General features: G+C 35.0%; 1 protein-coding gene across 12 annotated transcripts in view; it reads right to left on the reverse strand.

The window, feature by feature from the left end:
• Nucleotides 1–3,904: 3,904 nt before the first annotated feature.
• CEP170 (centrosomal protein 170) overlaps nt 3,905–13,378 on the reverse strand; it is a 127,472-nt gene continuing 117,998 nt past the window's right edge. For 11 of the 12 annotated variants that reach the window (XM_070474373.1, XM_070474372.1, XM_070474371.1 and 8 more), the window contains 4 exons: nt 12,191–12,279; nt 8,632–8,725; nt 7,856–7,907; nt 3,905–6,249 (listed from right to left, as the gene is read on the reverse strand). In XM_070474373.1, the coding sequence (XP_070330474.1) occupies nt 5,960–6,249; nt 7,856–7,907; nt 8,632–8,725; nt 12,191–12,279 (525 nt within the window). In that variant the 3' untranslated portion in view covers nt 3,905–5,959. The remainder of the gene's footprint in view (nt 6,250–7,855; nt 7,908–8,631; nt 8,726–12,190; nt 12,280–13,378) is intronic. The other variant, XM_070474368.1, reaches the window with a different exon arrangement.

The raw sequence follows: 13,378 nt of genomic DNA on the forward strand, positions 1-13,378 counted from the left end.
ATAAGAAGGTAAACTTCCAAACTCTTTCTATGAGGCCACCATCACTCTAATTCCAAAACCAGACAAAGATGCCACAAAAAAAGAGAACTACAGGCCAATATCACTGATGAACATAGATGCAAAAATCCTTAACAAAATTCTAGCAAACAGAATCCAACAACATATTAAAAAAAATCATACACCATGACCAAGTGGGCTTTATCCCAGGAATGCAAGGATTCTTTAATATCCGCAAATCAATCAATGTAATACACCACATTAACAAATTGAAAGATAAAAACCATATGATTATCTCAATAGATGCAGAAAAAGCCTTTGACAAAATTCAACATCCATTTATGATTAAAACTCTCCAGAAAGCAGGAATAGAAGGAACATACCTCAACATAATAAAAGCTATATATGACAAACCCACAGCAAGCATCACCCTCAATGGTGAAAAATTGAAAGCATTTCCCCTGAAATCAGGAACAAGACAAGGGTGCCCACTCTCACCACTACTATTCAACATAGTTTTGGAAGTTTTGGCCACAGCAATCAGAGCAGAAAAAGAAGTAAAAGGAATCCAGATAGGAAAAGAAAAAGTGAAACTCTCTCTGTTTGCAGATGACATGATCCTCTACATAGAAAACCCTAAAGACTGTACCAGAAAATTACTAGAGCTAATCAACAAATATAGTAAAGTTGCAGGATATAAAATTAACACACAGAAATCTCTTGCATTCCTATACACTAACAATGAGAAAACAGAAAGGGAAATTAAGGAAACAATACCATTCACCATTGCAACAAAAAGAATAAAATACTTAGGAGTATATCTACCTAAAGAAACAAAAGACCTATACATAGAAAACTATAAAACACTGATGAAATAAATCAAAGAGGACACAAACAGATGGAGAAATATACCGTGTTCATGGATTGGAAGAATCAATATTGTCAAAATGGCTATACTACCCAAAGCAATCTATAGATTTAATGCAATCCCTATCAAACTACCAACGGTATTTTTCACAGAACTAGAACAATTTGTATGGAAGTACAAAAAACCTCGAATAGCCAAAGTAACCTTGAGAAAGAAGAATGGAACTGGAGGAATCAACCTGCCTGACTTCAGACTATACTACAAAGCCACAGTCATCAAGACAGTATGGTACTGGCACAAAGACAGAAATATAGATCAATGGAACAGAATAGAAAGCCCAGAGATAAATCCACGAACCTATGGTCACCTTATCTTCGACAAAGGAGGCAAGGATATACAATGGAAAAAAGACAACCTCTTTACACAAGTGGTGCTGGGAAAACTGGTCAACCACCTGTAAAAGAATGAAACTAGAACACTTTCTAACACCATACACAAAAATAAACTCAAAATGGATTAAAGATCTAAATGTAAGACCAGAAACTATCAAACTCCTAGAGGAGAACATAGGCAAAACACTCTCCGACATAAATCACAGCAGGATCCTCTATGACCCACATCCCAGAATTTTAGAAACAAAAGCAAAAATAAACAAATGGGACCTAATGAAACTTAAAAGCTTTTGCAAAACAAAGGAAACTATAAGCAAGGTGAAAAGACAGCCCTCAGATTGGGAGAAAATAATAGCAAATGAAGCAACAGACAAAGGATTAATCTAAGAAATATACAAGCAACTCCTGCAGCTCAATTCCAGAAAAATAAACGACCCAATCAAAAAATGGGCCAAAGAACTAAACAGACATTTCTCCAAGGAAGACATACGGACGGCAAAAAAACACATGAAAAGATGCTCAACATCACTCATTATCAGAGAAATGCAAATCAAAACCACAATGAGGTACCATTACACGCCAGTCAGGATGGCTGCTATCCAAAAGTCTACAAGCAATAAATGCTGGAGAGGGTGTGGAGAAAAGGGAACCCTCTTACACTGTTGGTGGGAATGCAAATTAGTACAGCCACTATGGAAAACAGTGTGGAGATTCCTTAAAAAGCTGGAAATAGATCTGCCATATGACCCAGCAATACCACTTCTAGGCATACACACTGAGGAAACCAGATTCGAAAGAGACACGTGCACCCCAATGTTCATTGCAGCACTGTTTATAATAGCCAGGACATGGAAGCAACCTAGATGCCCATCAGCAGACGAATGGATGAGGAAGCTGTGGTACATATACACCATGGAATATTACTCAGCCATTAAAAAGAATTCATTTGAATCAGTTCTAATGAGATGGGTGAAACTGGAGCCCATTATACAGAGCGAAGTAAGCCAGAAAGATAAAGACCACTACAGTATACTAACACATATATATGGAATTTAGAAAGATGGTAACAATAACCCTATATGCAAAAAAAGAAAAAGAGACTCAGATGTATAGAACAGACTTGTGGACTCTGTGGGAGAAGGCGAGGGTGGGATGTTTCAAGAGAACAGCATCGAAACATGTATATCTAGGGTGAAACAGATCACCAGCCCAGGTTGGATGCATGAGACAAGTGCTCAGGCCTGGTGCACTGGGAAGACCCAGAGGGATGGGGTGGAGAGGGAGGTGGGAGGGGGGACCGGGATGGGGAATACATGTAAATCCATGGCTAATTCATTTCAATGTATGACAAAAACCACTGCAATGTTGTAAAGTAATTAGCCTCCAACTAATAAAAATAAATGGAAAAAAAAAAAAAAAGACACTTTCCTCCTGCAGATCAGAAGACAAACACATTTTTAGCTAGTGAGGAAAGGGTCTGGATCCCAAGCATCTGTTTTCCTTTCAAAAGTTAGGATCCTATCAGGCAGAGACATAGATGAAAAGCAAAATCAAAGACAGACAAAGGAAGCAAAACACACATTTTAAAGTACAGTTTATCCAGGAAATAAAATTAATTTAGAAGGAAGAAAATTGTGTGTAGGGAGAAGGGAAGGGGAAAATGCCAAGTATGACACAACCCTTTACTATGGCTCAGTCAAGTGAGGGAAGCTTTATGAAGAGTTCAGTGCAACTCTGAAGAAAGGAAGGAATGCGTGTAAGCAGGAAGGAAGGGGAGGAAGAAGCAAGCACATAGACTGATGAAGAAGCTCTAGATTGTCTCAGGGTGGAGAGTCTGTATCAGCTGCACACAGACACAAAAGGAAAGAGCCAGATTATGGAAAGCCTAAAAAAGCTGAGAAACAGAGTAACAGTAACGAAGGAGATATTTAAGACTCTAGGGCACAAATGAGTCCAAATGGATAGTTCTTAAATTTAAGATGTGTTTTAAATTTCTTCTTTGTTCCCTGAATATATCAGTTATAAAGCTTCGTGATGATTCCATGCCAGCAACAAAGAAAGGCTGCACATGTGTAAGTATCTATGTGTGCATGTGTGCTAAGTGGCTTCAGTCATGTCAGACTCTTTGTGACCCTATGGCCTGAGCCCATCAGACTCCTCTGTCCATGGGACTGTCGTGTCCTCCTCCAGGGGATCTTTCTGACCCAGATATCAAACTCACATCTCATGCCTCCTGTGTTGGCAGATAGGTTCTTTACCACTAGTGTCCCCCATGGGGCGCCCTGGGCTATAGTCCATGGGGTCGCAAAGAGTTGACCAGGCTTCTCTGTCGATGGAATTCTCCAGGCAAGAATACTGCAGTTGCCATTCCCTTTCCCAGGGGATCTTTCTAACCCAGGAATCGAATACATATATAAATATCTATCTATATATACATTAGATTATTAAGCTAAGAGAATTGTATTTACTATAATTTGCTAAGAAAATATTTTCTTCTTTAGCTCAAAAGAGTATGAGTTTTACAGTTATCACATATTAAGTAAACTGAAGAACTTTTACTTAACCTTGGAAAGTGATGTAGAGTTATTTGATAAACTGATGAAGTATTAGCAATTCAGATGATAGAATAAAATGTACAATCAATTGCTAAAGTTCCAGAAACACTTTATTTAAAAATGGAGTTGTAAATGCATAACAAAATAACATAAGTAATAAAGGTAACAAAAATAAATAAGGAGAATAATGTATTCATACAAAATAAAAATAACATAGTAAAAGGCCAAATGTTTGTAATTGAACAAAACTGTGTAAACACTTAAATGATAATGTAAGTAGAATAGATGCTAATATTTTCCTAAACAACTCCTTACCTTCTACTTCCATGTTGATATCATCAGTACCCAAACATTAAACAAAGATGAAACAGTGGTGATTAATTTTTTCTACTCTTTCTTCAAATGGATCAACCCTGTTTTAACATTTCATTTATTCCTTCAAAGCAACTGTATCTTTCCATTCACGCTCTTTAAAACCATTTTTTCAGTCTTCCTTTATTAGACAGAATGGGGAATTTAGCTTTACAAGGAGAACAGTTCATTTGCTTTTTTTTAAATTAAAAAAAAATAATGAGATCCATTATACAACAGACTTTTGTTCTATGTCTCTAAAAACAGGGTTTTTTTTTTTCATCTTTATTAACTGGCCCAACAGTACAGGATTTTTAAAAATCCTGTAAACTTTTGAATTGAACAGTTACTTTCTTAAAACAAATGTAGCACAGGGTTATTGCTGAAATATTAAAGACTATTTCATGAAAGTTGCAGCTTTAACCTTTATAAACTGATGGGATCAAGGGTTTCAAAAATCCAGGTCTACTAATAATATTTAACTGAATTAAGAATTATCCAAAATTATAGTGTTCTGGAAACATAAAGATAATTACTTTCTTTTTAAACTTATCCAAATGTGAACTTACTGAAAAGAGAAAAAAGAAGTTAATAGAAGATACTTTTCATAAGCTTCCTGTTTAGCACAGGCCCAAAGCCTTGGTCGTCATCTTGTAGGGTCCTTATAAATGTATACGACTGAGACAGGATTTACTATTGGGTCCTACAGGGAAACACACAGAAGCAATTCATTGCTTGGGAGTGAAACTATCTACTAATCTTATGACTACTGGTTCTCCAAATTTCCTAATGCCCCAAATTTTAATTTCATGATCATTTCAAGGGAAAATTTTTTTCAACTGTCACATATAAACTTGGTAACACAGGACCTGTATACATGTTCTTAGTTTTAAAAATAGACTCCACCTATAACCTATCTGTCTAGTTTAATCCTTCTACTTATCATTTGCCCTAAAATGAGACAAAATCTTACTTTCACTAAAAAAAAAAAAAAAAAAAAAAAAGGGAAAAAAGTGCCAAATTGATCCTTTTGAAAGTGGAGTAAAACACTGTGGGGTTAAAACAAATACAATTATCAATCTCCTATATACAAAAAATGATGGTAGTCCTTATTTATTTATAGATATGTCCACCTACCACTCCCAGCAAATCTTAGTGCAAACATAATAGTTCATTTCCATAAACCCTAAGACAATTTACGCAGCAACAAAGTTATATAAATCACATATATGTTGGAAAATTTTAGAACACAAGAAGGACTGTTCTGAAAGGTCAGTTTGACTGTGGAGAGCAATATGTCATTGTATCCAATGGTAATGAATACTAATATAAATCCTATTATTAAGAAGCAAATATAAGTGTTTAACAAATCTGTACAGACGAAGAGCAAGTCCATTTCAGGGAGCAGCTTGGCACAGGAGACATGGGGGTCAGAAAGGTTGGGTATTTAGTTTGCTTGTAGGTCACAGCATGGCTTAAAGGAAAAAAAAAACAAAGATCTATGAAGGGAAAGGATGCAATTATCTAATTCAATTTGAAAATCATAAAAACCACAAAATGTGAAACTTTCACAATCTAACTTTTCCTCTATGTGCATCAAATGGTCATCTCAATGGTTCGAAAGGATTACTATGGCTCCACGTTATAGATAAAAAATAAATAAATAAAATTAAGAAGACAGAGATAACAAGATTGCAGTTGACCAAGCTGTCTTATTTTCTCTAAAAGTCAACACTATGCTGTTTCCAATAATTCTAGTCATTCCACAGGTTATTATTTTAACAAGCAAGAGAAAGTCATTCCTGTACTGTAACGTCCTCCTCTTCCCCTTCGGGGTTGAACCTATTGAAATGTATACTGAAATCAGCCTCAGACTCGGCATTCTCAAATTCGGCTGAGACTGCACCAGCAGCAGGATGAAGAACCCTAGCTTCTGGTTGGCAAAGTGTCGGTGTCTGACCCGGGCTGCCGTGGTCATTCACAGGACTGGACTTCTGTTTTGGTGGAGATGGCAAGATAGCACTGGGAAATCCCATGTTGTTCAGAGCCTCCAAAGTTCCATCCGGGTCGATCATAGCATTGATAGCTGAAAGAAAGGAAAGGAATAGAGGGATGCAGCTAAATTTGGATATGAATATTGCTTATGATTTGGATATTTTAATTACTAATGCTTATATAAGCTTTATTTGCTTAGTCCTTCCAATTCTGTATTTAAAACCCCACTTTCAGTAATTCTGGGGCTCATCTATATCGTAGATTATAAAAACCTGAAAGCTTTCTATGGTCCCTTGAGTAGGTTATTTACAGGCATGTGAACCTGCTGGAAGACTAGGATTTGGAGATGTGGAATTCAGGAAAGGTCTCTTTGAAATATGCTTTAATCATTATAAGAGGATGATGAACATACTGGTTAGGACTGAAAGAAACTACTCCTCCTGGCTTTATTACTCAAATAATTGGGATTAGTTGCTAAGATGGGGTTCAGAGTAACATGAAAGTTGAGGAAGCAAATAGCACACTCTGAAGCTACCATACCATGTTGTCATTCATCCTGGTGAGTATGCTAGCGTATTTGTTATACACAAGTATATCTTTATGGACCACTGAGTCATAAAAATCCTTCCCAGCCTAGATATTCATATTGTACGGCAGGCCAAACAGACCTTGTATTCTCCATGGCAAGGGCCAGATAAAGACCAGCTTTCAATCCAAAAGATCCTTGAGCGGACAAGGCAAAGTCTTTGGCAGTGATTTTCAATGTGGTATTGGGTAGAGGGGAGTTGAGGAAAAGAAGCATCACAGGTAGAATTATTTAAAAGGGTACTTTAAGAAAAAAAAAAAAGAATTATTTAAGAGGGTACTTTTAAAAGCATACTCCCTTCTGCCAGCTAACAATCATGTAAACAAGCCACTTTGCCTCATGGGGGTATATGCTTAGGTGTGCTGAGGCTGAGAAAAGATTCAGAACCACTTAGCCAGGACCAACACATCATGCCTATGATAATTCAAACAAAGACTGAGTAAAATTAGAACCTACTCTGGAATCTGCCTGTTTTACCACTGGGGACTTCTAGGTCAAAATACACATAGGCATAAGTGCGTAATTACAGATCTGACACACACCAAAAACAATGTCCCTGTCAAAGTTTAGGAGGCCAACAGTCTCTTTTTCTTCTCTACTCCCTCTTCTGGTCCCTGTGTCCAATGTGCACGCATTTCTTGTGGTACATCCAAATGATTGTTATGACTTATAAAACCATTATTACTTCACATGGGTTATACCACAAATATAATTTAAGAATTATCAAGTCAAGTAAACAATGCTAATTGTCAACAAGCATTTTCAGCTGCATATACACATTTCAATATATTATTTTACATATTTTTCATATACTATAATTTATAAATATATATACAAATAATAGATACTATATAGTATAGATATATAATATAATCTATATTGTATCTACCATATAGATACAAATAATAGATACTATGTAATACTATGAATTGTATTTTTAATTTTTTTTTTAATGAGTAATTTAAATACATAGAACTTTATATCTTTATTCATACATCATTACACTTAATCAAATAGTGTTCAAATAATTAATAGTATTCTAGAAATATCACTTAGGATGTACTTGCTCTAAAATTGTTAGCTCTTGATACCTAATCAGTAGTAAATTTACCTTGTAGCTGCTTTTCAACTCTTTTTAGCTCCTGTAAGATAGACGAAATCTCCTGTAGGGAAAACAATGACAAGAATTAGCTTACTTTAATTAAAACATTTTTATTTAATAAGTTACAAACTTTACACTAATTTTATTTGATATCCTTAATATTACTGACATGGCCCCAATCTGTAGCAACAGGATATGAGATAATTATGATATTCAGTAAAAAGACTTGAATTTTAAAATCTTTAATACTGAAACAGAATTCTTTCCAGTGAGATAGTAATAGAAGATGAAAAGTTAGATAATACTGTATATGCAAAGATATATTGATCAATCTTGCAACAACTGTAAAAAGCACTTAAGGACTGTCTACGGAAAATATACAAACTGCAACCTCAATTTTAGGATGATTTACTGAATAATAAAAACCTGTACAAATTCGGAGAGATAAGCAATCTGTTAAGTAAACAGAAATGATTCATGTCAACTTATATTTGAGTTTGCTCTTATTTCAAAATTGCTTATTTATAACATACAATTATTATATGAACAAGAGTGTATTAATAGTGAGAAACATAAAAGGTTCCTCCACACACTGTACAACTTTGAAGCAGTCAACACTTTAAAACCCTGTGACAGAAAAGAGAAAGCATAAAGGGTCCCAAATTTGTGCTCTTATATCTTCTTTTATAAATGAAATCAATGAACAGTTAAAAAATCAGCATATCATTCCCTGAACATAAAACCTTTAAAAAAAATGTTTTAATATTCAAGAAAAATTACCATACCATGCTTGAGGTTTTCACAATAGGGACTTCACTTTCAGCTCTTAACTTGCTTTCTATTTCATCCCAATTCCGATCTTTGTCTTTAAATAATATCCTATAAATAAAAAAATTAGCTTTTTATATTTCATATTTTAAAAACATCACATTTTTAATGATAACACAAAAACAATATATCTTTTCAAAGCTAAACAAGAATTAAAAATACCACTAAGTGTTAACATGAACTGTGAATTAAACACTGAGCCAATATTAACAATAAACTCATTTATGTGATAGATCTGTACTAAAAAAGTAACTGACTAGCTACAAATAAACACATAAAAACCCTTTAGTATTTATCTCATTCTTTATTGAGAACCAAATATAAAACAAATGTAGACGACAATATAACCCCAAAATTTTATATAATATTTTTATATAACCACCTTTTACAACAAAAATACAACTTGTTTCATACAGTACATATGCAGTATAAATATAAGATGAATTTAAGATGAAAACAGGTTGAATTAAGTATAAGCAATTGAGTCTGTTAGGACCGCTTTAAACAGGAAAAGGCTTCTTAGTAACTGATCAAAGTGTGTACGTAATTTCAAAGGTTGAAAATTATAATAGAGTACTTATGCTTCTTTTCTTCAAAAATGCTAAATCATGTTAATATATTTTACATAATAACCTGTTAAGAGTTAAGAAACTATCCTTTTGACAAAAACAATTGCCAATAAAGATCCTATGCTCGAAATTAATTTCAGGCATCTTATAAAATAAAGCATCACAAAATTCTGACTTGTCTTTCAAATGTGGTATCTCTCTCTTCAATCTAGAAGACATGATCCAGCAGCTTTAGAGAGCTATAAATACTAAGTACCTTTTTAGTTTCTATTTGAATTTCTTCATTGGGCTGGAAATCTAGTTTAACTGCCTTATACAATAACCAATATTGTACAAGAAAGTAAAGTATTACTATTAGAAGTTGATCAGTATTTAAGTAGTAAACTAAATTACATTTTTATTTGTATTTCTTCAAAATTCAAAGTGCCAGATTCAACTTATTTAAAAACATGAAATTCATCAATATCAAGTCAATAACAAATTCATCATGTCAAATTACAAGTCTGGAACATCTACAGTTACAAATAATCATGCTTAAAAAGGCAACGATGGATCCAGAATCCTAGAAGAGAATACTCTTCTGATCTACTGTTAAAATTTCTACACCCCAAAGACTAAATATCCTTGCTAGCTATCTAGGAGCTGTTATCCTAATGACTGTGAAATGAAGGCCTGAGAAATTACTGTGTGCTCTCTAAAAGAGTCCTTAGAGCATTAGGATTGGTGAAAGTAAGAAAACAATGACTATTTCATGAGTCTGTGCTTAGCCATCCTGAAAACTCAGTGAATTTTGCCAGAAGATGGTTACTGAGTACAATGTTAGTGCTTTTTCAAATCGTTAAACTATACATATTTCATCTTTGGTAAAAATGCTACCTGAGACTCCTAAATCTCACACACACACACACACCCCACACACACATCCCAGACACACATACACACACATCCCAGACACACACACACACACATCCCAGACACACACACACACACATCCCAGACACACACACACACACACACACACACACCCCAGACACACACACACACACACATACATCCCAGAAGTTCTAAGCCACTAAAGGGATAAAAAATTTAAAGACAATTTGTAAATACTGTGCTGCAGGTTTATAAAGACAATCATAATTTTGGCTTCATAGAGTGAAGTGTAATACTTAAAACACTAAGGAAGCAGAAAACTACATTAAGAAATCAGGCCAGATCATAATGGTTAGAATTTAAATGGTTTTGTGCAAAGGTCATTACAGATCTTTCAGAAACAATCAGGGCTTTCAACTGATCTTCATATGACATGATGAATTCAAAAGAGTAGTCAGACTAAACAGCAGCATGAAAATATACTGAATTCCAAAGCTAATTTCATTCAATAATTTAACTATGAAGCTAAAACTCCTTTTTGATAAAGTAGTCGGTTTAGGTAAAGAAGAGTCTTAGGCACATATTCTAAGCCCCCTACAATCTATTCTCTAGCACTGGCCCTCAATCCATGCAAATCAGGGGTTGGAAACTGGGAGCTGACCAATGCAGGGACATACTGCACACCCTGAGGAGGGCACTTTCACATGGAATCCAAGGATCTATAGCAAGTATTAGAATAACTTACAGGATAGTTTTAGACAGGTCTGGGTAGGCATTTCAGTTTATAACTCCTGGTACAGACCTAAAGACCAGTCATTTTTCAAACTATGCTAGTACTATATATATAAAAGGCTCAGGCCTCTATTCTTTAGATTTTGCTTACCAAAAATTGTATCTAGCTTTGAATATTACTTCCTCCACAAAGCCTTCCCTGACAGTCCGGGGTGAAGGTGATCCTTTCTCTGTTCTAACCTCTAACTGGGCACTAATCTATCATGTGCTCTCTTGTACCATAGTTACCTGTACATACGCTGTCCTTTGCCAACCAGATGTAAGACCGTAACAGTGGGGAGCATGTTTTATCTTTCTTATTGTCTCTCACAGAGCTTGCCACAGTGCTTTACACGCAGCAAAACTCAACACTCAAACTGAAGGCAACAAATTAACATTAAAAAAATATTTATTTTTTATACTTTCTAAATTCTGTCAAATTTCTGAGACAACAAAATCAACTAACCAACTAACCATCAATGTGTTCAATGGTCACAATTCTAATTAAATGTCTAAGCTACAAATTTTCTTTTTTTTCTAGAGGAAACTAGGGATGAGTTAATTCAGTGCAGATTGAGAAAGATACTGTGTGGTAAGGAATTACCAACAGAAGAGAATGGTGTAAGGCAGGTACTCTATGAAGATCTACTGAATGAATAAATGACTGGATGAGGGCTCACTTACTGGCGAAAAAAGGCATGTATTTCAGCAGGTAGGATGAAATAATATGGGATTCCCATCTATAGGTAAGGAGGCCTCAAGCTTTAACTGTTGCTAGGTCACATAACCACATGAGGAGACTTACATGGTGTCTTTATGGATAATACTGGTGTATTAAACAAACCAATCCCCCAAACCAATGAAATTGATAAAATTTGATAATTAAATCTCAGGCAAAGTGCTATTATCAGCCACATTGGGTTTTTTCCTCCTTAATTTTATGTTTTCCTAAGTGGCATGTGTATGTCCTGAGAGAGAGGCAAGATAATCAGGGAAATGGAAATAAAATATTAAAACTCTTTATATATATACACACATATATATATTTTAAAGCTACGCATATGATGTATTAACTTCCTGTGGCTCTTTTATGATAAAGTCCAAACTCCTTAAACAAGTTCTGCCCAAACTGGTCCTTCCTTATCTCTCCAATGTCATGTGTCATTATCCTCTACCCTGCTCACTTCACCTACTTTTTGACTAATGCTATGTAAAATTTAGCTATATAGGTCATCCTTCAAAATTTACTAGAAAGGAAAGTAATCTGATTTCACAGAAGCAAGGGTGTCTGAGTACGCAGTACCTGATCTTTCCAGCTGTTTTATCTATAGACTGTCTTATCTTCTTAGAGAACTGAAAGACGGATGAGAGCAACAGGTTATCTCCCATGACCTGAAACATGGAAAGGGAAGAAAAGACATTAAAATACTACCACTACATCAGATAAGCACCAAGAATGGTCACAACTCACTATATTTAGGGGCATTTCATATTTATGCTAATTTTAATAAAACTCAATAAAGGATTTAATTAAGAGTACTGTGTAACTACACTGAGCATGAGAAATAAAAATTGAGAAAGGAATTCTTGTTAAATAACTCATCACCTTTCCATATTATTTTCATCGTATAACTTTCAAAAGACAACCCATGTTATCTAATTTTTAATTACTATCATGATCCTGTCTCTCATGCTTCCAATTCAAATTATCATAATTGGGAGAATATAAGTAACTTAGAACAATAAATTTGTCATCTATTCTTTCAACAAATAAGAGGAACAAAGAGATCAAGAAGATTACAATCCTTGTTCTCCACAGTGGGACAGAGAAGTTTTTAAAATGTATACAAAATAGTAAGTTTATTTTTTAAGATTTTTTTTTTTAATGTGGACCATTTTTCCAATAGTCTTTATTGAATTTGCTAAGACTACTGCTTCTGTTTTATGCTTTGGTTTTTTGGCCATGAGGCATGTGGGATCCTAGCTCCCCAACCAGGGATCGAACCCATACCCTCCCTGCATCAGAAGGCAAAGTCTTAACCACTAGACCACCAGGGAAGTCCCCAAGAATAAGTTTTTATGTTTTGAGTTGTTATCATTCCAGCTGAAGTTTATGGGCAAAAGCAAGAGTTGGCAAACTTCTGTAAAGGGCAAGAGAGTGAAGACTGGGGCCAGTGTGGTCTCTGTTACAACTACTCACCTCTCTCACTATAGCAAGAGAGGCTATATTACAGAAAAAGGAGCTGCAGCTAATAAAACTATATTTACAAAATCAGGCAGGAGGCTGAATTTGGCCTGCATCCTAAAAATAGATATGGGTTCCAAAATCAGTTCCATGTATTGTCAGTAGTGGTGGTGAAAGTAAAGTCCAATGTGGTAAAGAACAAAACCCCATAGGAATTTGGAATGTTAGGTCCATGAATCAAGGTAAATTGGACATAGTTAAGCAGGAGATGGCAAGAGTGAACATCGAAATCTTAGAGATCAGTGA

This window comes from Odocoileus virginianus, chromosome 11 (genome assembly GCF_023699985.2).
Source record: "Odocoileus virginianus isolate 20LAN1187 ecotype Illinois chromosome 11, Ovbor_1.2, whole genome shotgun sequence".
Taxonomy (NCBI): domain Eukaryota; kingdom Metazoa; phylum Chordata; class Mammalia; order Artiodactyla; family Cervidae; genus Odocoileus; species Odocoileus virginianus.